This window comes from Canis lupus, chromosome 34, assembly GCF_011100685.1.
Source record: "Canis lupus familiaris isolate Mischka breed German Shepherd chromosome 34, alternate assembly UU_Cfam_GSD_1.0, whole genome shotgun sequence".
Classification (NCBI taxonomy): Eukaryota; Metazoa; Chordata; class Mammalia; order Carnivora; family Canidae; genus Canis; species Canis lupus.
This window is the reverse complement of record NC_049255.1, coordinates 11427751-11453398: the sequence shown is the minus strand read 5'-3', so window position 1 is coordinate 11453398 and position 25648 is coordinate 11427751. Positions and strand designations below refer to the sequence as shown.

Genomic DNA, 25648 nt, shown 5'->3' with positions numbered 1-25648 from the left:
GGAAGGACACATGAGCATCTCCCACACGTGGGCTCATCCTCAACTGAGATGGGAGCCAGGGAATAGCTCACTTGTCCTGAGAAAGCACATTCTGTCTCGGGGCACCTCACAGGGTCTGTGTGGCCGAGGTGGCCTGTGCAGCCCTCCCTCCCTCCTCATCCATCCATCCATCCTTATGTCCATTCATCCATGTATCCATCCATCTCCTCCCACTCCCCTCTATCCATCCATCATCTGTCCATCCAACCATCCCGTCCATGTACGCAACCATCTCCTCTCCCCCCACTTCCCTCCCTTCCTCTCCTCCCAGCTCCCCTCCATCCTCTCTCCCTCATCTGACAACACTGTGACTCAGGCACGCTGAGTCACTGGCTGGGCCCTGATACACGGGTGTGCTTCTGACTTGTCCCACCCACCCCCTGAGACCGTGGATCAAACCTCAGGAAGACCCGGGACAGGGAACCATCCGGAGCAGGGCGAGCACTGTCCAGGGTGCTGAAGGACCCCAGTGACCAAGTATCCCGGTCCAGGTGAGCATGTTGGGCTGCCCTCGTCACAGGGAGCCCTGAGCCAAGTACACAGATGCGCCTGCACTGCTGTCCCCCTAAGAGGAGCGGAGTCAGCCGAGTGCCCTCCAAAGTGTGCCCTGGGCCCCATGGGTAGTGAGTCCTGTACTTTGCCCCCTGTGCTGTGACCCACAGCTTGTGGCCCCTTCCTCCATCAAAAAACCAGCCAAGACCAGGGAGTCTTTCTCCCCCATGCCTCTCTGCCACCCCTCTTCACCCTGTGATCACCCTGGGTATACCTGGATAACTCAGGATGCTCTCCCCATCTTGGGGTCAACTGATAAGCCACCTGCACCCATAATTCCCCTCTGCCATGTCAGGTAATACAGGTTCTGGGATTAGAATGTGGGTGTCTTTGGGGGGGGTCCTTATTCCACTTCCCAAGAGCCTGGGTGGTTCTGAGCCCACCCGAGTTTGGGAAGCCCTTTACAGTGTCCAGGTGCCAAGCACCAGCCTGGGGATGTGGCAGGTGAGGACCTGGGGCTGGATGGTGGTGGCAAGGGAGTAACTGCTCAGCACTCTGGGAGGTCCTGGGGGCACCAGCTATGCCTCCTCTTGAACTTGAACTCCATCTTGAACACTCATCTTGAACTCTGCCGCCTACACAGTCCAGGATATACCAGTCAATGAGCCTTTGTAACATGCAGCTTGGATCTAGGGAAGACCAGGAAACTAGGTTTTATCTTTTGCTTTAAACATCTTATTTTCAAATTCACCCGGAGTTTGACAGTACACACACTGGTTTTAGAAAGAGATAAACCAGGAAGAGTTGTTAGTGAGTTGAGCCTAACCAATAGGTCTTCTCAAGGCTTTAACAGGTATAAGAACAGGTGATCCAGAGTGAAATGCCAACAGAATGCCTCTATCAGAGAATCAGGACTCTGGAGCTTGTGGAGAACCTCTAGGGTCTGGTCTGTGATAGAAATGCCAGAATCGGGAACCCTGGGTGGCGCAGCGGTTTAGCGCCTGCCTTTGGCCCAGGGCACCATCCTGGAGACCCAGGATCGAATCCCACATCGGGCTCCCGGTGCATGGAGCCTGCGTCTCCCTCTGCCTGTGTCTCTGCCTCTCTGTGTGTGTGTGTGTGACTATCATGAATAAATAAAAAAAAATAAAAATAAAAAAAAAAAGAAATGCCAGAATCAGGCCCCTGGGGCGTGTGAGCAGAGGCGGGACGGCGGTGGGTCAGCTCAGGTGCCTGGTGTGGGGTCCCGGCAGTGTCCCCATGCATTGTCTTCCCCACCAGGGCAGGTCAGCCCTCCCTTCATTTATGATGCTGTGGCCACTAGCATGGCCAGCTCAGCGTGCGGGTTGGGTGGGGCCCCAATCTGCACTGCTCATCTCTGGTGCATTTATGACCATGGACTTGGGTCTGCCATAAAGCGATCGTCAGCTCAGTCACTGGGACGCTCTGCACAGAAGCAGCAGTAAACAGGGCAATATCCATAAACCCCGACAGCAGATGCATTTATGCCTGGAAAATTTGGGCTACGTTAGCACCAACCCCATCCAAGGTACACTTGATGGCATCCCACTATGTGTCATGTGGCCCCATCAGGGACGTCCTGGAAGGAAGCCTTGGCAACTGCTTGGCTATGGGCCTTCCCGCTGTAACAGGGGACAGGGCTGAGAGGCGGCTCCCTGGCAGCCCCTTTCTTCACAGGCTACATACACCCTGTTTGGGCTGCTCCCTTCTGCTCTCTGGGCAATCCTTGCAGCTCTTTCCATCTGTTCAAGGACGTCAGTCCAGCACCCTACATAGCACCCCCTCCCTGGCACACTGCAGCCCTCCCTCCCCCCGGTGGTCTGGAAGGACACATGAGCATCTCCCACACGTGGGCTCATCCTCCACTGAGATGGGAGCCAGGGAATAGCTCACTTGTCCTGAGAAAGCACATTCTGTCTCGGGGCACCTCACAGGGGCTGTGTGGCCGAGGTGGCCTGTTAGGTGAGGCCCTGGTGGGGCTCCTGACCCTTCACTTTCAAACAGGTCCCTCCATGAGCTCAGGCCACTTCCCTGGTGGCTTCAGCCATGACCCCACAATGATATCGTCTACCCACCTCCAAACTCCTAACCCTGACTGTAAAGCCGCCACTGAAGCTGCCCATCTTCCCTGCGGCGGTTCTCAGCATGGGTGCTCCTGCCCCCCAGCATCATATTGGAACTCCCTACAAGGGCAAACCCAGGCCCCTCCCCAGATTTGCCAAACCAGAGATGTGGGGGAGCACCTGCGCGGCTCAAGCCCCCAGGGACAGCTCAGGCTGACAACCAGCACCTCATCCCCCAGCGCCCCTGAGAACCCCACCTCTCCCAGAAGTTCCATCTGAGCTACCCTGCTGCTGTGGGCTGACCCCCTCCTGCCACAACTTGTGGGGTCGCTCGTTGCCCCCACCCCAAGGTCCTGACACATGATCCTGAGCAGAGTACCACACCCCAACATGGCCCTTCCTGTGGCCCCTCCTACTGTCCCCTCACCTGGAAGGCTCCCAGGTACACAAGCAGGATCCTTCGCAGAGCTCGCCCCTGGGGACCTGCTCAAACAGCTCTGCCTAGAGTCCATCCCCACAACACCTGCTCCCAGGCTGAGGCGCTGCTGGCCAACACGTCTGCACTGCGTGAGCAGGGCCTCGGAGCTCAGCTAAACAGACATGACAGTACGTGAATGAATAAATGAATCCTACAACGGTCAGGATGTGGATGGCAGAGGGACAGGGCCATCCCCAGGAGTCAAAGCGGACAGATGGACATGCACTTCCATCTGCCCAGATCCAGAGTACAGGAGAAGGAGCCTAACAGCCCAGAGGGGAGGGCCAGGGCTAGACATGGGGCAGCGGGCTACCACCGACCTCCCACCCCCTATATCATTACTCCTCGATCTGCTCCTCCAAGGAGCCGTCCAGGAGATCACGTGGAGAGGGGAAATGCACTTAGCAGGGAACCATGTGTCCCGGGCCACAGGCTCTTCCAGGGTCCACAGCACAGTAGGAGTCAGCTGTAGGTGGGGTGGATGTCATACTGCACCTGCCCCAGGGGTGCCCTTTACTACCACCCCCCCAGCCTCCTCACCCCTGCCCCAGGAAGTCCTGTGGAATCCCCATCAGCCCCAGGACCCTATACATGATGTGTGGACACCAGCCTAGATCTCTGTAATTATGGGAAATGATATGGATGCCTCACACATGATGTATTTTAATATAAACATGGAAAAGTGGAAACCTCTAAGATCAAAGGCTCGGTGTATTGTTTCCGTGGCTTTCCAGAAGTCACCGGGACAGTAAGTCCAGGGGCAGAGGGTGGTCCGGGAGGGGCGCCGCCAGGATGGCCTGGGACCCCCATGTGCTGTGCAAGGACTGGGGTGGGGGGAAGAGCTGGAAGTGGGGGTGGAGACGGGGTGGGGTGAGCCAGACACCAAGGCTCCAGGAGGCTGGCGGGGGTATAAGGGGCAGGGTGAGGTCATCAGGATGGGCGGGGCTGGGTCTGGAACAGCTGACTGGGCCCTCAGCCTCTGGGGAAAGCTCTATGGGACACAGACTTTGGACGCAGCTCGGGGCTGACCGGGGGCAGGCACGGCTCCCAGGTAGGTGTGGACAGTCCAAGCCTGGGTGCTGTGCAGGTTGGCAGGAAGGAGCCCACACCCAGCACCGAGCACCCCACGTGCCCCCATGCGCCCTCGGGGACACGTTGCAGTCCTTACAGCCTGGGGCAGTCCCGCAGAGGTGGGGTAGGGGGCGGGGGTGAACAAGGTCCACACAGGCTTCTCTCCTGCCCCCTCCTGGCGGTCCAAACCCCAATCACAGGAGGGTGCTGGGTTGCTCTCCCCCTGGAAGACGCGTGGGCCAAGCTCTCCTGGGGCAGCCTGGCCAGCAGCTCAACTCTCAGGGCCTCAGACCTTACAGTGAGCCGGCCCCTCCCTCCACGTGGAGGCACATGGGCCGGGGCACCTCTGGGCTGAGGGCAGCACGGGGCATCAGTCCAAAATGGTCTTGAAGTCTGCAGTCAGGCTGGGGTCAGCCGCTGCCTCCAGGGCAGCCAGTGTCCCCCTCGGGAGCTGCCGGCTCAGGTGTGCCTTGGCTGTAGGGGAACGAGTGATACATGAATGCCCCGGAAAGTGGCCTCTAGGATGGCCTCGGGACCCCGCAGAAGGCCAGGTGGGCATGGTCTGGGCCCCGGGTACGGGCCAGGCTCCAGGTGCCAGCTGGTATGGGTGGGAGAGAGGTCTGCGAAGATCTGCTGCTGAGGGTCCCTCTGGTGGTGTCGGGGCAGCCGGGGAAGGGGCTCGGGGATGCAGGTCAGGGCATAGAGGACACCTACCAGCAGGGCTGGAGGGAAGCGGGGCCTGGCCTCTCCCCACAGGCAGGAGGTGAGGTGTGGAGTGACCAGGTGGGCGTGCCCACCCTTCAGGTGACAGCCTGTGACCCCAGGGTGCCTGCACCCCATCATCACCTGGGGCTCCTGGACCCCCCCACTGCCTGTCAGACACACCCCCATACAGGGACAGGGCCCTGTTATCACACAAGGGGCACCTCTGGGGCCGAGGGCTCCCCACCCTACTTACCTGCCTGGAGTGCCCCCAGGAGACACCTGTAGGTGCCACTGTGATGCGCCAGCTTGAGCAGGAAGGCGTGGAGGCAGAGCCACCGTGCGGCTTCAGAAGGAAACAGGCCAGAGGCGCCCTTGGCCCCCAGGGACAGCCCTGCAGGGACACGTGAACAGGCTAAGGCCCCACCCAGCCCTGGTCCCCTCCCGGAGAGACCTGGGGTCCCTGCCCGCCCTGACGCAGAAGAAGGTGCACAGGCCAGGGGCAAATGGGCAATTTTGTTTCCAGGGCAGTCCCCACCCCAGCACCAGGGAGCCCTGGTGGGGGCGCTTTCTCCACTTTTCTGAAGAACCATCCACAAAAGGGAAAGACCAAGGACCCATGGGACACACAGCATAGCCTGAACTGCAGGCCAACCAGATGCCCTGTGATGAGGCTGAGGGGGGCTGAGAGTGTCCTTGGGGGGCCGAGGGGGGGCAGAGATGGACGAGCAGCCACACAGGCCCCCCCAGGTTCCTGGGACCCGGCCTCCCCCACCCCTGCTGGTTTGGATTCACACACATGGCCAAGGTTGCAGGGGTTGGCAGGGCAGGGCCTGGTGGGGAGCTCCCAGGGCGCACGGCACCTCTGTGGACACGTGAGGTAAGCACCCATGTGACTCCACAAACCCACCAGCGGCGCCTACTTAGCACCCACGCACACCTGCGTTCCTGGCTTTGAGAAGGGAGTAGCAGCACGACGCGGTGTCCGCGATAACACGGAGGAAGAAGGAGGGGTTCTTCCTCACTGGCTGGTTGAATGGAAGCTGGAGCACACATGCATGGAACCTGCGGGAAGGACGCTTCGTGGGAGGAATGTCCCCCAGCTGGAACATGTCCCTGTGTGCACGTCCCTGTGTGCATGCGTGTGCGCGACTGCCCGGCAAGCCTCTCACCAGGTACCCCGTGCTCCTGGTCTCGCTGACCACCTGGCATCATGTGCACGCGTGTCACTCTGACCTCGTGTGATAACCCAAGGGAAGTACTTTCCCGCCTGTGGGAGACTGGAGCCAGGGTTGGTAATGCACAGACGTCATGTCTGCGGTCCCGGGGTCAGTCTGTGGCTGTGGCCTGGGGGAGAAGCTTGCTCTATGGGTGGAGGACCCTCTCTGGAAAGGCCTCCACTCCTGGACTCACCTACAACACTGCCAGCCTGGAGCGTACCCAGGGCTACGAGACTTGCCGAGCCTGGCGGGTTCCGAGCAGACACAAGTGCATGAGCTAGTGTCCCACTTTGGGTGGGACACACGTGGCCTCGCTGGCCTCAGCCACTGGTCACGGGCACACTCCTGCCCCAGAGGGAATGGGGCCCTCAGAGCCTCCCACGTGCCTCGACATCCACATGGAAACTACTGACACACATGCCCGTGGGTGGAGAAGCCCGTAGCATGCAGCACCTGCCGTCATAGGGCTGCACATGCTTGAACTGAGGAGCTTACAGAGCTGCCCGAGGGCACCTCCCTGAACCCAGGACTCAAACATTTCCCGGTGGGCAGGTATCTGGAGCTGGGCCCCGTGAGGGATGGGTCCCCAGGTGGGGGCAGGTGTCCAGAGCTGGGCCCTGGAAGACAGGTCCCGGTGTGGGGACAGGGACGAAGCTGGCCTGGGCACCAGGGTGGGACCTACAGCTGGCTGGGGGACTGGCCTGCCCCTGGCCTTGGAAGCACCACCAGACTGTTTTCCTACCCCCTGGGGGCCAGAGAAGCAGGTGAGCGTCCACCACCTCCAATCTCACCGTGTGTGGCGTGTGGGCACGTTCGTGCTACACTCTGAGCATGTTTCCAGAGACGTCAGGCAGGCCGCCCATGAGAGCAGAGGTGCGTGGTTGGAGGCAACAGGTTTCAAGGACAGAGGCAGAGCCCTGAGCCCCGTGGGAGCCCCGGCTGAACGGGTGAGCTCTGCACCACCCGACACGACAGTGGACACGCAACAGGCAGACTCAGGGGCACAGGCCCTCTGGGGCCGGAGAGCTTCCTGGCCTGGCGCCACAGGGGAGCGTCTTATGCAGCCTGCCCCGTCCCCATGAGACAGGAAGCTCACTGCACAACAAATGCACAGCTCCAGGTTACAGACTCACCATAGCTCCACACGGAAGCCTGGCCCCTTGACCAGCCCCACGGCTCACACGTCCCTCTGTCCTGACTACAGCTGGAAGTTAGCTGCCCCCAGAGCTGCGAAGGGGCAGGTGGCCCTCAGAAACCAGCAAAGCCCGGCTTTTGTGTCCCTATGGCTAGGGCGGCCAATGTGATCAGTGGGGTTAACGGCCCAAAGGAAGAAATGTCTCCCCACCCCCCCACCCCGAGAGCTGTTAGGAAGGCTCCACCGCCAAAGGGCCCCACAGCTGTCCAGACACCCAGTACAGAGAATATTCCAGGAGCAGAATGGGCCTCCGACGTTCACATTAGTAGGGCAGGAATGGCCCCTGGGCTGTTTGGGGGCCACATCCCACCACCCCTTAAGGGGGCCGCGGACTATCACCTGACCCACCTGATCCCCCACTGCCTGGGACCTGAGCCCTGTGGTGTCTGCACCTGCCTCGTGCTCCAGGCCCCTGCGAGGTCCTGGGTCAGTACATAGGAGCGGGGACACCCCGGGCCAAGCTGGCCACCCATCACCTCCTGGTGATGGGACGGACACCTCCAATGAAGCAAGGTGTACGTGTGCACACACAAGGCTGCTGTGCCAGCCCCTGGAAACCTGGCAAATGACCCAGGACACCGGAGTGCAGGATGCTCTCCTGGGCTGAGGGACAGCCAGGGTCAGACAGCCCTGTGGCCTGTGGCCATGTGGCCCGTGAACCCACCTGTAAGCCTGCAGTAAGAAGATCTTGTAAACGTTCATATAGACCGTGTGGATGCCGTTCACCTGAGTCACAAAGAAAGACAAGTGATGCAAGGGCCTCTAGAATGTCCTCCATCTCTTGCTTTATCACCAGGTCACAGGGAGGCGGGGATAGCTCCAAGTGGGCCCTGACCCGCTGGAGGGAAGGACAGGCAGGGAGCAACCAGAATGTGAGCGCCAAGTGGCTCTGGACCCCCACTGTGGGGAGGGACCCTGGTGTCCAGGAAGATGGGTGCAGGCGAGGTTGAGGGCATTTGCCTCCACGTGTACATGCGTGTGTACTTGCACATGCATGCACACCCATACACATGGCACACACACATGTGCACTCACACCCACACACGTGGCACACGTGCCGTAAGGCACACAAGCCTCACAGGCATGGCTCAGCCTGTGGGCCGTGCTCACCTGCAGATCCAGAAACAACGCGCAGCACTTCAGCCGCAAGACGGCCAACAGCTTGCGCCGCATGTTCCTCCCCGGCTTGGCACCCTGGCTGAAGGTGAGGCTCGCGCGGATGGAGGTGTGGGCATAGCTGTCGTACAGAGTGGGGGCCCTGAGACACGGTACCCCCATGCAGCCCACCTGCCCAGGCTGCCAAATGCACAGATGGGTCCCCAGTGAGGGGGTGGGGGTGGGCAGGGGCAGCACAGTGGCTGCAAGGGTGGAAAAAGCCCTGTGGAGACAGGTCCAAGTGCAGACGGGGAGCGCCCAAGCCGGGAGGCCTGAGGGACCAAGGTCAGCCAGGGAAGCCCCGCCCCCACCACAGCGGTGCGATCTGTACTGTTCACTCCTCAGGGAGCAGATTCCAGCACCCACGTCCACCGTGAGCTGTGTCTCTGCCAAGCCAGGGCCGGGCTGGGAGGCCCCGTGACAGCCCTGAGCCACGTGACCATGTGTGGGGTCAGAGGTGGGCCCTGACCCCACAGGACTCATGTCCTTGCAGGGAGAGACGCCAGAGATGATGCTGGAACGCAGAGAGACGTGAGGACACAGACCCCACGTCTATGTGCCAAGGAGCGGCCTGAAGAGGACCCCGACCCGGGGTTCACAGCCTCCACGGTGTGAGGACAGAGTCTGGTGCAGTGGCCCGGTCGGGGGCATTGTTCGCGGCAGCCTGAGCTCGCCAGGACGGGGTCCCCCATCCTGCACACAGCAGGCCCCACGTGCTCAAGCCCTGCTCCCCGGAGGGATGACAGGCACCCAGTGAGGCCACAGAGGGCGTCAGGAGTGTGCCCTTGTCCTGAGGAGACTTGTGTGCAGCCGTCCCCAAACCTCCCTGCAGAGCACACCGGTGATGCCGTCTCTTGCCCAGATTCCTTGTACCACAGACAGCCCAGGGGACCGCTCGCCTGGCCAGTGCTCTCGATCCCAAGGAGGATGTGTTCTGCCCCCGTCTGGATGGGGGGCTGGGCACCCTGAACCCTGACCTCTCGGGATCGCAGCCTTGTGGAGACAGGAGTGGGAGCGTGCTAAGCAGCATCCCTGGTGGGTGCGCTCACCTGGAGTAGTCACAGGACACCTCCAGGGTCCGGGTGTCCAGCAGCAGGCCGCACCAGGGGAACAGACAGTGCGCTGGCAGCTGGAGGGGGGCCGCGCTGCCCAGGGCGCCGTCCTCCACGGGGAAGTTCACCGCCGTCTTCTGCAAGTTGGCCCTGCAGCCGTACTCAGGAACACCTTTGACCAGGGTCCTACAGCACAGGGACCTGTCAGCTGCCAGGGGAGGGGACGCCGCCTGGGGCTCTGGGGGCGCTCATTCTGTGCTACGTGGAGAACCCCAGAGAGGCCCCTGAGGATGGCTGGACAGAGCCCCGACCAGGCGCCGGGTGCTCCTTCCCAGAGGCTCCTGGAGACCAAGCGCCAGCACCCGAGAGCCCAGCCCCCACCGAGCTGACCCTACTCATGGGAACAGCAGGTGAGCCATCAGCTCGGGATCCGGCTGTGAGGAGAATGCAGGGTCTGGACGGCAGAGCCCAAGGGACGAGATCCTCTCCGTGACAGCAGCCTGTGTGTCCCATGTGCCACCGTGAGTCAGGGTGTCACCAGGGTGTCCTGCTGACACGGTTGACAGTTTTAAAGGAGGGGACTGTCCACAGTGGGGCAGAAGCCCCGCCAGGGAAGGGCCTGAAGCACAGGACCCACGTGTCCCAAGTTGGGGAGCATCTCCCCACGGATGTCAGATGTGCCAGGCCGCCCGTGCGGGCGGAATCCAGGCTGGATACGGGATGCAGGATGTCCCCACCCAGTGGTTCGCTTCCTGCCACACATACTCTGAGCCACCTGCCTGCGACCTGACCCCCAGGATTCTCATGGCAGCAGCGACGCTGTGCCCGTGGCAGCTACTGGCCATGCGTGGGTACGGAGCTCTCAGGACATGGCCCTGCCCGAGGATCAGAATCTGTCATTGGACTGCATTGTGATGAACTCACATTTGTAGGGAGGCCTGTACCGGGCTGCTGTGTGGACGGTGGCCCTAGGACACACCTGCTGAACACTAGCTCACTCTGAGCCCTGGGAACCCCGTGGGACCCTGTTGGCAGGCTCAGGGTCGGAGATACTGTCTAGATGGGTTTGTCCAGAACAAACACCCCTTGGTTTACAACCTTCTCTTTCCTTGGAAAAGCCACTGGAAAATAAGCCGCTGGCCACCTGGGGCCTGAGAGGGACAGCACTGAGGACCACGGCGCGAAGGAAAGGAGCCCTTGTGCCGACTGAATTCTGGCAAAATGCACCAAGCTCCCAAGTGGTCGCTCGGCCCTGAGCACCACCAGTGAGCACGTCGACAGACAGACAGACCCTCCCTCCCACATGGCCTACAGAGAGGCGCCCCTGGGGAGCTGTACCAGCACTCGGGCCGCACTTTGTTCCTGTGTGTGCAGCACAGCCTCCAGGGACGCAGCCCGCCCCCCCAGGGCACCGCCCATGCCCACCCACCTCCCACCCCAGGCTCAGGCTCCACTCCCACGGCCACAGCCCTGGCTCTCAGAACCCCCAGAACGCATGGCGCACCGCTCGCCAGAGGCAAGACACCTCGGGGAGCACAGATGCGAGGTGGGCACCGTGACTCGGCGAGTCAGGTCGGGGCTCATGGGCCGCAGGAGTGCCACAGAGACGCATAGGGACCCTTACCTGAGAAAGGCTTGCGCTTGCGTCAGGTGAGGGGTGACCAGCAGGAAGTCGTCCACCAGGCGCAGGAGGACCCTGCAGCAGAGAGGCGCCGAGGGCTGCAGCCAGAGGCCCGACGTTGGACAAACGCCAGCATCCCCGTTCATGTAGACAAAATCATGTAATCCTCTCCAAAGGATCTGGACAATGGCTGACGGGTCTCATGGATGCAGTGGTGGCCGGGGACACAGGGACAGAGGCGCGGCTGCCACTCAGAAGCCCTGGCTGACCCCCCACAACCTCCCACATGGCCTCACACAAAGACACACATGGCCCCGTCCACACCTCGAGGGCCAGGAAGACGGGCGCCATGAGGGATCCGTACCCGTCCTGCTCGATTCCAGGAAACAACCTGCGCTCCATGTCCCCGTAGCACAGACTGCACAGTAGAGTGGACAGGATAGAGCCCTGAGGGACCCCCTGACACTGGATGTAGGACCTGCGGGCAGGAGCAGGCCACGGCGGGCCTGGCGCTCGTGTCACAGACCCCCATGCTTGCAGACCCCCCCTCCCGCCGACACACAGATCTGGGGGTATGAATCCAGGTTGGGCACAGGCTCCCACAGAGTCCTGCTGGGGGTCTGTTCACACACGCAACCATCCGCACGAGGCACGACTCGTTTTTATCAAGGTCACAGTGGCGGCGAAGTGAGTGGCGCTTCTCAGGGAGGCCTGGGGGCCATGGGTTTGGCCTTTCCCATGGAAACAACTCTCTTGTGGGCTTTTTTTTTTTTTTTTTGAAACAGTTCTCTTGTGACACGGGTACCGCTGACGGGCGTCCAGGCAAGCTATCTGTGTGAAGACCCCCCTCCCCACGCCGCTGTGCACTGTGGGGGAGCCTTTCGGAATGCAGGTATCAGCTTATATTGTGAATATTACCTCACTATTGTGAATGCTCTCACTCCTCCTAACCGTAGTAACAGCACCTCCTTGAACTATGAAACTTCTGATTTCCAGAGCCCAAGGAATGACCCCAGAGAGGCGCCGCATCCAAGCTGACCCCTAACGACCTCAGCCATGACCTGAACCACGGGGAGCACTGCTCTCATCAGCCACGCTGGGGTCCTCACGCATCTGCTCACCCAGAGTTGTCTGGTTTTGTTGGCACGAATAAAAAAAAATCATCTGCCGGCATTTAGACGCCAGAGGACCTCCCAAACCCTGGGAGCCGAGGGGCCAGCATGCCTATGTGGAATGCGATGCCCCCCAACGCGGGCAGGGGGGTCTCAGGATGATGACGGAAAGGTGCTGAGGACCCCAACTCACTTGCCCCCGATCCTTACGACGTGATTGTGTACCAGACGCAGGAAGAGGTGGAAAAGGCTGCTGCCGGCTTCGTTCAGAGAGGAGCTCTGGAAGAAGGCACAGACGTGTGGGCAGGCAGGGCGGCACGCACACGGGCAGGGGCGCTGCGCTGGAGGCCACACCAGGTGGTCTGTGGCTCCGGCTGGGCTTGAGCCTGTGGACACTGCCCAGATGGCACGTGCCAGTAAGCATGTGGCCTGTGGCCCCCAGCAGCCAGAGAAGACGGGTCTGCATGTCAGAGCCTCAGCGGGTGGCCGAGCTTGTCCCTGTAAGTGGTTCCACAGCCACGTGGGCTAAGCCATCACCGAGGGCCCCGCGCTCACGAGCAGCCCCTGCTTACATGCAAGAAAAACAGGTTTCCTGCTAGATGGTCAACCCCAGATGGGGTGACACAGCAAAGCCAACTTATCCTCCCACAGGACAGGGCACAGATTCTTCCGGCCTCATGATCCAACCCGAGGCAGAGGACATCTCTAGCGAACCACAGGAAGGCTGGGCAGCGGCAGAGGACGCGGCTTGGTGGGAAGGCAGAAATGAGGCCAAAGGCAGCACGGCGCAGTCCGCGGAGGCTGCACGGGGCCCCTCCACCCATGTCCACGTTCCTCCCGCGGTGAGCTGTGCTCCCCCCACCTGCTCGATGACCACGGCGTCCCTCAACGAGCTTGTCTCTTGCAGACGCTCCACAAACTGTCTCATGTAAGGCTGCAGGTCTGCAAAGGTGGACACCTGCTGGCAAAGACAAGGGGCTGAGGCAGGCAGACACCCAGCCAGGACCAGGAGGACAATGGTCGTGCCATAGGCCACAGGAGCTGTCCAGGTCACTCCGCAGCAGCTGGTGACAGGCCGAGGAGAGCCACTGGGGTCCCAGTCTTGGGAGAAGTCCCACCTTCCCAAGACCTCTCAGGCCTGTCCATTCACTGTGGGAGGGGGAGTGTGAGCAGAAGGCAGTAGGGGTCAGGGCCACCCCAGCAGCCAGGAGGAGGGACTGGTCTGAGGAGTAGGTGGAGAAATGTCCAAACCTGCAACTACTTCTCAGCTCTGAGCACTGGGCACCCCAGGGGAAAGAGGGGCTGTCACCTGGCGGGGGGGCTCTTGTGTAAGCATGGGGGTGTGCAATGGGGGTGAGGGGTAGGGGAGCCCTCAGGTGAGTAGAGGGAGGGCTGCAGTCGGGGTGGGGGGTAAAGGGACTCTCAGGTGAGTAAAGGGGGGCTGGGGGCTCCCAGGTGAGTGGAAGGGGCTAAGGTGGTATCAGGGGCCCTCAGGTGAGCACAGGGGGCCACAGGGGGGTGTCGGGGGCCCTCAGGTAAGTGCAGGGGGCTGCAGCAGGGTGTCAGGGGGCTCTCAGGTGAGCAGAGGGGGTGGGGAGCTCTCAGCAGGGTGTCAGGGGGCTCTCAGGGAGCAGAGGGGGGGCCGTCTCGTGAGCACTGGTGGCTGCAGGGGTTGTCGGGGGCCCTCAGGTGAGTGCAAGGGGCTGGGGTGGGGGGCAGGGGCCAGCCCTACATGGTCTAACACCAACCCTGTCAGACCCATGGGATCCATCAGTCCCACTGTCAGGGGAGCGATGAACCCCTACAGAAAAAAAGTTTTATGCAAAACCTATGCTTTTAATTTTGTAGAGGCTGGCATCTCATGAAAAACAAATGAGAGGAGGCAGGCCTGCGTGACCAAACCACAGATAAAACAACAGAAACAGCAGAGCAGCTGTGATAGGAACCTGCCTCTGGACGAGACGGCTCCTGAGTTGCCGGGATTTAAAAACAAACAAAAAAATTAGAAGTAAATAAAAAAAACAACAAAAAAAAAAACAAATAACAAAACAAAAGAAACAGAAGGAAAAGCGAACCAGAGACCTGGAGCCTGTGAGAAAACCCACGTGGGATTTCCAAGATGGGAGAATGGGAATGCTGACCCAAGAATTCAGGAAATAGGCTTAACGGGTGGTCAGAGGCAGAAAACACGTGGATGGAGGCCAAGACCTGAAGAAGCTCGAATCTACACCCCAGAAGTCCAGTCCAGCAGCTGAGAGCTGAACATGGGGGCGAAAGCAGCGCCCATTCTGACAGAAATGCAGGACGTCACTTTGGGGACAAAAAGGCAAAGACAGTCTAGAATGTGTTCATGTGTTTGTGGTGCATCCGCCCGACCAAGGACCACACTGGGCGCTATGACACCCTGGGAATCAGGAGCACCCGGCACCCCACTCATCACACGTGGGGAGATGACCCGACTGACATCTCACCGGAGGAGGCCTCCAAGTGGCCAACGTCTGAAGGGCTCTCAGCCTGCAGCTCCTCAGGAGGATGCCCCATGAGCCCTGGGCACCCTCGGGCCCTAGAGGACACTGCCCCCGGGATGCCAGGGTGGTCTGCCCCCCAACACTGACCACTCCCCACTCCCCATCCCGGGCAACGCTCCCAACAGAAGCGAGGGCTCTTGTGCATGGGGGCAGTCAGGGGAATGCCCGTGGTGGCCTGTTCGCCCCGCCCAAACAGGGACTCCCCCAGACGTGCACCCCACCAGCAGCACTGGTGCCACAGGACCCCGACCGCGACAAGGACAGGGAAAAGCCACATCTCAGGCCCACTGGGAACAGAAGAAAGCAGACAGGAAGGGGGCATGCTGCTTGAATTGGAGACAGGTGAGTCCAGATAGTAGACGTTGCCCTGAGGGAGTGAGCGGGGGTCGCGGGGGCACGCGTGATTTCCCACATCAACCCAGGTGTTGGCGACCATCTGTGTCCACAGGCACACTGTCTCATTTTGAGGCAAACAAGATTCACAAACCACACTCGGGAGCCTTGCCCGAGGCGCTCACATGAGGTTGTCCTGGGAGCTCCTGGGTGGGCTCTGTCCCCTACGGCTGCTCTACTCTCTTCTCCCCTAGCCCTGGCCATGCAGCATACCCTGCCCCTCTGCATGGGCAAGGGCCAGGCGCGGGCTCCCAAGGGGCAGCGGGGGGGGGGCATCACCAGAATACGTGGCTGCTGCTGCCGGCACACCTCCCATGCACACACACCAGTGCACAGGGGACAGGAGGCAGCAGCCTGCAGGACGATGAGAATTGACCATAACACTGACGACAGTGTGGGGTACCTTCCAGGACTGGGGGCAGAAGACGTGCAGCTCAGCACCCACGGAGACGGGCAAGGGCCTCCAGGGGCACACACACCAGTGCCACAGACGCACCCTGTCATGGACACCTCCACACCAGACACCCTCATCGTGGGATGCACGCCCCTCTGGGTCTTACGTGTCTTTTGAAGGCCTTGCGGACGTGTCCCCGGGCAGTCCTCTGGACCACGGCATAGTGGCGCACGCAGTATGTGCTTTCCTGAGGCCTGATCACATTGGCAATCACCTCTACCAGCCTGTCCTGAGGGAGGGCGTCATATGCCCCCGTCACGTCCACCTGTGTGGGAGCGATGTGCCTGTTCACAGGCTGCTCCTGTGCTCACCTGGCCCCAGGCTCCCAGGTACTGCTGGTTTTCACCTGCCACTACCAAACTCGCGTGAATCAGACGCTGGAGGACCCGGGACACCCTGACCACCCAGTGACTGCCCTGTCTCCGCTGCACACACCTGTCCCATGGCCCCAGACTCAGCACCCCAGGGCAGGCCCGTATCCCCCTCTATACAGAGATGTGACGTGGCTCCACCACGGGACACCCCTTCGGGCAAACCCAAGGGCTGCCAGCCAGCCGCTCCTCCTCGTCCACTGCCCCTGCCGGGACCCAGGCTGCAGGCTAGCTGGTGGAGGGGCTGCTCTCATAGGCCTGACATGCCCAGCTGGCTCGCCTGGGTGTGGGGCGGGGACCAGAACCGGGTACCCACCTTGACAAAGTACAGCTGGGGTGCCGGATTCTGGGCCCGTATGCGTAGCACAAAGGTGCGCCAGGCCCTGTGGATGTCGTCCATGCCCAGCATGGAGGCCCCTAGGAGGCTGGGGCGCCGGGCCCGCTCATAGTTCAGGACACTGAACAGTGTCTTCAGTTGTGAGGTGAGATGCTGGACCTGCAGAGCCAGCCCCGGCCAGGGCAGCTGGGTCAGAGGGCGCCCACCCCGAGGGGGCCTGGGTCAGACTTGCTACCTCCACCTGCGGGGTCCCCAGAACAACCCCTGCCTCTGTGCCTCCTGGTCTGCTCAACATCCCTCAGACTCCGGAAGGGTAGCTGGAGGATCCCCCCCACCCACCCCAGACCCAGGGTCTCCCCAAGCATCTGTCCACAGCTCTGCTTCCGTAAGTGGGAGCATCACAATGACAAAATCACCCCAAACACTCAATGGAGCCACTGGAAGAGTCAGATCTCTGGTGACAGATGCTGTGATGGGGGGAGGAAACACACAGGACGCTAACCATAGGAACAAAGTCCTGCAGAAAGGGGTGCTGACCACAGGGGTGGGGGCCTACAGGGAGGGGACAGGGGTGCTGACCATGGGGGTGAGGTCCCACAGGAGCAGGGAGGGGATGCTGACCACAGGGGTGAGGTCCTGCAGGGAGGGGGCAGGGGGTGTGACCATGAGGGTGAGGGCCTGCAGGAGGGGTTGCTGACCATGGGGGTGAGGTCCCATGTGGGTCGTTGGAAGCCCGACAGGCTGGTGACAGGGGAATAACCTGGTCTTTCTGTCCTTGGCTCAGATGGGTCACCATCCCCTGCAGCAGTGGATAGCTCTATGCCATGAGAACCTGTGGGTTCATGGAAGCCCCAGCATCTCCTAGGACCGGCCTTCCTACCAGCTCCTCTGCACTCGGGCACCCGGCCCCGTCAACGGTACTCTGTGCCCCATGGGCCTGACGCGCTGCAGGCCCTCATCTGGCCCCGTCTACGTCCACACCTAGTCTGGGGGTTAAGTGCACTTTACTTAGAAAGGAAACAAGTCGACCTTCTTGTCTCTGTGGAATGTTCTGGCTCCCATGATGTAGTCCATATTCACAATCGGCCGCAGCCCACTAGGCTTGGGGAGGAAGCGGAGTCTGGAGGTCAGCAGAGCAGGTCTGGCTTCCCGGTGTCTCCTGACCTCTGCTTCTGACAGTTCTCGGAGGTGCACACTATTGAAGAGTTGTCTGAAACAGAGAACCTCATGGGATGCAGCTCGGCAGCCGTGCAGGAAGCCCAGGGTGGGTGGGCCTGGCAGTGGAGAGCGGTGCTCCTCAAGTCGGCAGGGCCAGGCACCCAGAAACCTAAGACGCTGCGGCTGTGGCCAGGCACCTGTAGGCGTGCCCTTCCCCAGCAGGTGCCCAACCACCTGGTTCCCTCCAGCACAGGGCCTGGGAAGCACAGGCTGGGGCCAGACAGGAACTTCGGGCAAGGGCGGGGGGAGGTGGAGACCACTGCAGCCCCCACAGGAGACAGAGCCACCTCTCCACGGACCCATGACCTGCAGCCTTTCCCCCAAAACCACCCACAGCCCGGGTCTGGGTGTCGCCTGGCTGCTGGGGCTGAGTATGCTCCCTGGGCTGGCATCCTCAGTAGGGAAGGGCAGTGCACAAGCCCAACCCACCCGGGACTCACATGCCCCCCAGGCAGGGCCACAGGTCCTACAGTCCCCACAAGGAATCTCAAGAGCCACTGTGGATCAGGTGCCACAAAATATTTAAATAAATATTTAATTTAAAATATTTAAATTATTAAACAGCCTGCACCATCTGTCACCTCAAACCCACGACAAAGGCCTCCAGACCCTCTCCCAGATGCAGGAAGACACAGCCCCCGCGCCGCATGGCTCAGGTGGTGGTTTCCATTCGGTATAAAGTTCTCCCACTTCCAAGAGCCCAGACCTCAGCCCAAACTCTGCTTCCCAGGTAAACAAAGGGGGGGTCTCTGGAATCCATGCCCAGCGTGGGACCCCCAGCAACGGGTGCCCAGGGAGCCTGGAGCCAGCAAGGCGAGCAGGACTCAGGGCTGTCACCTACACAGGAGAACACACGGCACCGACTAACACACCTGATTCCTATGCTCTGTAACTGGCTCCAGACGCTCTTCCGGTAGAAGAAGAGTCGGTTCTTTTGAAACGTGGTTTCCGTGACATAAAAAAATGACCTGAGCAGCTCAACCACATATGTGCCCATCAACCAGCACAGGAACCTGGCCAGGATCTCCTCTCTCCGACGGTGCTCAGCGGCCGGGACACAGCAAGCTCCTGAAAAGGGAAAGACACAGAATAGTCTCAGCCCAGCCCCTGGGGAGCGCGACCCCACCTGCACTGCCCATCGCGGCCACACCGGCCGCTCGGCACGGGCAGGTCGGGACTGAGGCGCTGTGTACTGGATCCTCAGCTACAGGGATGCATGTCACTAACGACACTTCTACTGATTACGTGAAATGAGAACGTCCTGCGTATGTTGGGCTTCGACAAAAGACGTTATTAGATTTGTTTCCCATTTTGTTTTTTACTTTGTAACGTGGCTTCCAGAAAGTTTAAGTTACACATGCAGTCACATTGTTTCTGCCGGATGGAGATGACAGGGCTGCGTCGTCAGTTCTTATCTATGAGTAGGATGGAGACGCAGAGACAGGCTCTCCCTATGGTCACGTGCAGTCCTTAAGCAGCATCACTGGATCCCGTCCAGAATGCCTGGGGTTCTCCAGGCTGAACCCCACAGGCAAGAGAGGCAGCCACATGTCCCGCAGCTGGAACGTGCACCAAAGGCCCAGTCCTCCCTGTGTTCCTCTGTATTTTATTCTGTGCACTCAGAGGTGTCACCACGCTGCCACAGAGGCCATGGCGCCCATGGAACTGGTGGCTTCCCCATTAATAAGTGACATGGGAGAGACCATAAAAGAGTAGAAAGGGGACCCAAAGACCGGTCTGGGGTAGAGGACGGGAAGTTGAGACAAGAAAAGGGCAGGAGACAAAGACCCTGATTAGATGGCAGGGCTCACAGGTCTTAACACCTGGGCGGACAGGGAAGGAGGGTGGAGGGGGAGAGGCGCACAGTCCCCCGGAAACAGGGACACAGGGTCCGGCAAAGGCAGGCACACCCGGAGAGGATGCGTCTATCATCAGAGGAAAGAAATCAGATGCTCCAGGTTGGCAGCAACGATGGCCAGATTCTAACTGCGAGGCTCTGGGAAGCCCCACTGAGGCCCCTACGGAGACAGAGGACTCCACTCCGAGGACCAGGGGCCGTGGCGGGAGGGGCGCACGTGTCGATGGGACAGATGACCGGCGCGGCGCACAGCCTATGAGGAGCCATGTGTGCCCGGGGTAAGGGGATGAGGGCCGCCACCAAGAGCTCATTTCATGATGTCTCATGACTCCTGGCAGCAGATGTGGACAGCCCGGCAGTCTGGCCTCTGGGGATGGGGACTAGTTTGTGACGGGAGTCGGGGGGCTGAGAGGCAGGCAGGACAGTCGCTGCCGGCCCAACAGAGGAAGGGGTGTTCCAGCAGGGAGGGCAGAGAAGGCGACCTGAGGGCCACGCATACAGAGCTTTGGTGTTGAGGCATCACTTATTCAGCCCAGTACGTGTTGGGCAAGGCTATGGTCGTAGGAAGGAACAGCTGGCCAGGGCACAGCTTGAGTGTGCAATGACTCGGAGAGGTCCAGGGGCTGGGCCCTCGTCACCCTGGAATGCACCAGCTCTTTCCCATGGGCAGAGCCGATGTGAAGCTGGGGACGGTCACAGAACTCAGCTCTTTCCGAAAAGTGAGCGGCAGCCTGAGAGCGCAAGGCCTGTGACAGTACATCCTCCACTGCCAGACACCGTCATGGCACACCCACGTTGTCGCACAGGGCAGGGGGGCCGCAGGTGACGGGTTCACAGGCATGCCAGCTGAAAGTTCTAGAAAAATGCTGTGCAGCATGGCACTTACAGTTTGTCGTGTTTCCCGTACACTTAACTGTTTGCTAGGAGGGCAGAGCTCAGGCTGTGTTGTTTTCCCACAAAAAAACCCACAGAACCTTACAAGCCCCAGTTACTGGAAGGTCACCCTGGCTGTCTGCCACCACCTGGGGAGCTGAAGTGTGTGCCCCCAGCCCCCATCAGAGGCTATCATGACCATGATCTGTGGGGATGGGCAGGGCACGCGGTAACCTCCGCCCCAGAAGGTCACTGTGGCTCTAACGGACACCTCTGCCTCCTCCTTTCATCTAGAAGCCTCAGGCATCTTGGGAGCTTAGGGGAGGTCAAATGGCAAGTTGGCAAGGTCTGTCCTGGTTGCTGCCCTGCAGGCAGGGGGTGCTGGGGGGGCAGGGTGGGCACCCGGTGAGCAGAGGAAACTCCACGTGAAACCCAGATGAACAAGGTGGGAGGGACGCCACAGCGCAGGTTCCTAGTAAACATCCCACAGAACGCCCATCGCGGAGCCCTCTGCTCTCCTCCGTTTCCCGGTGACACTTCTGTCCTTAAAGATGGGGGGGGGCTTGGTCAGGAGACCATCTCCCCTCCTTTGAATGTCCCGCCGCGGCATTCACATCTGTATGTTGGCTGACCAGATGTGCCTGGAAGCCCAGGAGGCTTATCTTCCACTCCACAAAAGTGGGTTCCTGTCCCAGCACCCACGTCTATGAGTAGGGCACCATTTCAAGGTGGTAAACCCTAAAGTCAAAAAAGGATGATGAACAAGGTGCAGGTGTGCTCGTGAGAGCTTCTGGACGCATCACCGGTTGCTGTGGGCGTGTCCATGCACATCACACGTGCTCACTGCTTGGGTCCAGGGCGTGCCTGCACCCACAAGCATCTCCAACGTTCACGTAAACGGGAGGGGGAAGGAGGTAGAGATGGATGGTTGGGAGGGAGGGGCCTACCACACTCGGGCTGTGAGCCTGGTCCTTCCTGTAGGCCAACCAGGCACCTGCTCACCTGCACTCCTCACCTGGGTTCCCGTGCAGCCAGGTGCAGTCCCGCACCTTCATCTTCCACGTCAGTTCCTGCAGGGAGAGCTTAGCGTGCTTTCCCAGGGAGATGAACTTCTTCATGTTCCTCAAGAAGCGGCGCTGGTTGTGCCTGGAGCCCCAGAGTCCAGTGGGCACCAGCCAGCACAGGCAGGCCCTCAGGAAGGCATACACCTGCCAGGGGCTGCTGTGCTGTCGGAGGAGCTGTACCAGGCGTGTGGAGTCCGTCTGCTCCTGGGGGGCTGCTACTGGCCTCTCCAGGGGACAGATGCCCACTCCCCTGTGTGCCTGGTTGCCAGACCCCTCCTTAGCGGCCATGGCCCGAAGCGGGCAGTGGGTCCTGAGGAGCGCACGGTAGGGGCACCGGGCGTGGTTCCCAAGCAGCTCCTGGAACAGGGGCCTCATTCGCCAGTAGCGGGCAGGCAGGCGGCGCATCCTGCGGGCGGCCCCTGGCTTCTGGGGCGCAGAGCCCAGAAAGATGGTCTCCACGAGTTTGCGGGCCCCGCTCAGGGTAGGCGGCAGGGCACTGAGCAGGAAGGAGGAGCGCAGCCGCTCCCTGCCACCCGAGCAGTAGAGGAAGCGTTTGGTCTCGGGGTGTGCTGGGTCATGGGGTACTCCCTGGGGCCCCGGAGATGGATGCCAGGCTGGGGTGGTTGGACGAGTCCCGGGGGGCCCTCCCTCCCAGGAGGCCCGCTGGGGAAGCGGCCACGGCAGGTGTCACAGCCGGAGCTTCGCTGACAGGAGGCTGCTGGGCCCTGGGAAAGGACCTGTGGGCGCCCCGCTCTGGCTCCGAGGCCACGCTGCGCCTGGGCCGCTTGGCCAGAGGCACACCGCTCCCGGGGCTGCCCCGGCGCCGCCTCGCGCCCGAGTTCTGGGCCTGGCGTGTGGGTCTGAGGTCCGCCGAGGCCCCGGCCCCGGCCCCGAGCCCGGGGAGCCCGGGGAGCCCGGGGAGCCCGGGGGCCGGGAGCGGCAGAGAGGCGGGGGCGCAGAGGTCGTAGAGCGGCGGCCCGCACACCTGGTAGGCGCAGCTCGGAGCCACCAGCAGGTAGAGCGCGCAGCGCGCCAGCAGGTGGGTGAGCACATCGTCGCCCACGCGGCGCAGCAGCAGCCCCCAGGCGCCGCTGCCGCGCAGGGTCTCGGTTACCGTGTTGGGCAGGTAGCTGCGCACGCTGGTCGTGAAGGCCACGGGGGGCCCGCCGCGCGCTCCGTCCAGCAGGGCGAAGCCGAAAGCCAGCACGTTCCTGGCGCCGCGCTCGCACAGCCGCTGCACCACCCTGGCCACCAGCTCCTTGAGGCAGGACACCTGCGGGGGGGCGGCGGCGTCTTGAAGCGCGCGGCCGTCCCCCTCCCAGCCCCGGCCCCGGCCCCAGCCCCGGCCCCGGCCCCAGCAGGGTCCCCCGCGGCCCACCTGGCGGAAGCACGGGGCGGCGGGGGGCGGCCGCGCGCCCCAGGGCACGCACACCAGGCACTGCGCCACCAGCGCGCGGAAGGCCGCCGGGTCCCCGCGCCGCACGAGCAGCCGGCCCGGGGGCCCCAGGCGCCGCAGGAAGGTGGCCAGGGGCAGCACCTCCCGGTAGCGGCCCCGCAGCAGGGCGCGCACGGCGCGGCACCGGGGCGCTCGCGGCATGGCCGGGGAGGGGCGGGGTCCGCGGGAGGAAGGGGCGGGCCGGGGGAGGGGGTCCGCGCCGGGGCGGGGCTCCTGGGAGGAAGGGGCGGGGCGCCCGGGGGCGTGCGCGCCGAGGTGTGCGGAGCCCCAGGAGCGCGTGGGCCGCGGCCGCGTCCTCTGCTCTCCGGCCCGGCGGGCGCGGCGAGGGTCGCGGGCGGGGAGCGATGCCGTCGGCCGAGGCTCGGGGGTACCCAGGGCAGCCCCCGCCCGACATGGGGCACCTGCTGCGCTCTGCGCCCCTGGGCAGGGGGTCCTTGGGTTTGTCCCTGTCACAGGGGCGGAGTGACCCAGACACTGAGGGCTGCTCCCTGGAGGGCTGGGCGAGGGGGGGAGGGGGGTTCAGCCCGGAGGGGGTGCAGGGAGCAGGGTGGAGAATGTGCACGATACACGGGGTGAAGGGCCAGCAGGGCTGCCCCACTGAGCCACGGGGGGTGCGGGCACAAGCAGCCCCAGAGGACAGGCCCGGCCAGTGAGCAGCCAGCAGGCAGCGGCAGTACTGCCCCCAGACCTGACCTCCTCGACCCCAGGCTGTGGTTTCTCCTTCAGGTCCTCGGGCTCCTGTTGTCCCCACCACAGGCAAAAAAACCCCACTCAGCTCCCTCCTAACCACAGTCCACGAAAGGAGGGCAGAAATGGGAGCCACAGGGCTTGGTGGCACCCTGTGCAGGCTCCTCTCAGCCGCTCCCAGCTGCCCTCGTGCTCAGGCCCCAGGGCAGGCTGGCGGTGGGACTGGACGGGTCAGGGGACCTCACAGACCCTTCCCGCCCAGTGCAGAGCCTCTGCACTACAATGCAGACCCCCCACCCCAGACCCAGGGAGACAGTTGTGACAGTGTTCGTCATGACGCTTGAACAGGACACCCAGAGGAGCCACCCTAATGAGACCATGCAAACGCAGACGCGTTCAAGTTTGAATTGCTGAGAAACAGGCTCTTGTGGGTCTCAGGAGGCTCCCGGGGACAATGCTCCTGAGCTCAGCAAACACTGGACGGCTGCACAAATGTTAGCCTTTGGCAACGTACGTGGTCAGGAAATTGCTTTTATTCATGGCCCTAGCATTTCGACAGGCCCCTTGCACCCTCTTGGTGGCCGGGCTTCCATATTCATGGCGCTGGCGGTCTGCCCCTTCCTGTAACACTCGGATTACGTGTCGCCCTTCTAGACAGAGTTCCACCGAGGCGCACCGTGGTCTCCAGGGCCGGGATGGAGAACCACTCACTTCGGCCACTGGAGGTTTTGCGACTGTCTGGGGAAATGTGTTCTTTTCCAACAAAGTTACTCAGATTCACCTGGAGAAACCTGGTCAGAAAACATCAGTTTTTAGAAAAAGAGGAACAGGAGAAACCAAGGCAGAGAAGGACACGTGGGACTGATACTGTGCTGATGGCGGGGGGGGGGTTCCCCCAGCCTGAACGAAGCCCTTCATCTCCTCCATCACCTGTTTCAGGAAGTGGGTGATAGTCTGAAATCACGGCGTCGGGATCCCTGGGTGGCGCAGCGGTTTGGCGCCTGCCTTTGGCCCAGGGCGCGGTGCTGGAGACCTGGGATCGAATCCCACGTCGGGCTCCCGGTGCATGGAGCCTGCTTCTCCCTCTGCCTGTGTCTCTGCCTCTCTCTCTCTCACTGTGTGCCTATCATAAATAAATAAAAGCTTAAAAAAAATTAAAAAAAAAATGAAATCACGGCGTCATGAATGTGAAAAGTGTTCCAGGAAAAAATTGATGTTGTTGGCTTGAGCTAGAATACAAGAGCTGGCTGGGCACCCTCCCCAACCCCCAGCAAACACACAGGTCGACTCCAAACAGCGGTCCGCAGCCAGGCCACTGCCCACGTGAACAGCCCAATGTGAGCGGTCAGTGACCTGCGAGCCACTGTCTGTGACAGCTGTTCACAACAGCATGAGAGAGAAGTGGGGCCCACAGCGTGGCCTTGCCAACAGGGGTCCCCCGCTGGCCCCTGCCCCCTTGGAAAGGCCTTCACGCTGCACCCTCCCAGCTGCTCTGAAGCCAGCCTCTGTGTCAGTCTGCATCCCCCTAACTTTGACCCTCAAGAAATCCCAACCAAAAAGTCCCTCTTGCCAGGCGAGGCCACATCCCCAGGTTCCAGGGCTAGGATGCGGCATCCTTGGGTGGCCCTCAGCCCTCAACCTCAGTGTGATAGGAATACAGCTGCTGATTGGCTCTGCCTGCAGGACCCTCTCCTGGTGTCCCCAGCGGGTGACCTCCTGGAGCGCGGGGACCCTTGGCCAGAACCAGCGCACCAAGCCTGGCCCAGTGTGTGTCGGGAGGCTCGTGTCCTCTCCCTGCCTATGTGGATCGGCATGACCAGCACGGCTCTGGCTGTGGGTGGTGCCCCTGGCCTCAGGGTCCCCCATGCTTATGCCCCCCCAGCCCAGAACCTGAGCCCCTGACCAGGGAAATTGTCATTGTGGGGAGATAAATGGAGTCACAGCACATAGGACCCACGGACACTGACCTTCTGCTCGGCATCCTCCTGTGGGGCCAGCAGTCTGCTGCTTCCCATCTGGAAGCTGCACCCAGTCGGTGCTGCGGCTGCACGGTGGACAGGACCACACGCCTGGCAGGGGACATTGGGGATGTTTGCACTGTGGGGCTGTGACACAGAAAGCTGCTGTGGATGTTTGTACACAGGATTCTGTGCCTCATTATGTCAGTTGTCCTGTTCCTGGATGAAGG

At 61.5% G+C, this 25648-nt stretch overlaps 1 protein-coding gene and 1 long non-coding RNA gene across 2 annotated transcripts; both read right to left on the bottom strand.

Annotated features, from left to right (window-relative positions):
• Positions 1-3784: 3784 nt before the first annotated feature.
• On the bottom strand, positions 3785-22961 carry TERT (telomerase reverse transcriptase). The gene is given in 17 exon segments (NM_001031630.2): positions 3785-4638; positions 5123-5260; positions 5807-5931; positions 7946-8007; positions 8392-8518; positions 9486-9674; positions 11113-11184; positions 11474-11587; positions 12415-12500; positions 13084-13179; positions 15703-15861; positions 16284-16463; positions 17334-17514; positions 18395-18590; positions 21269-21976; positions 21978-22590; positions 22696-22961. Coding segments are annotated over 17 exon segments (3369 nt in total). The 5' UTR covers positions 22915-22961; the 3' UTR covers positions 3785-4534.
• Positions 22962-23983: 1022 nt separating this feature from the next.
• LOC119867433 lies at positions 23984-25648 on the bottom strand. The gene is made up of 3 exons (XR_005383528.1): positions 25428-25648; positions 24391-24583; positions 23984-24251 (listed from the first exon to the last, which is right to left on the bottom strand). It is a non-coding gene; the product is annotated as an uncharacterized LOC119867433 (long non-coding RNA).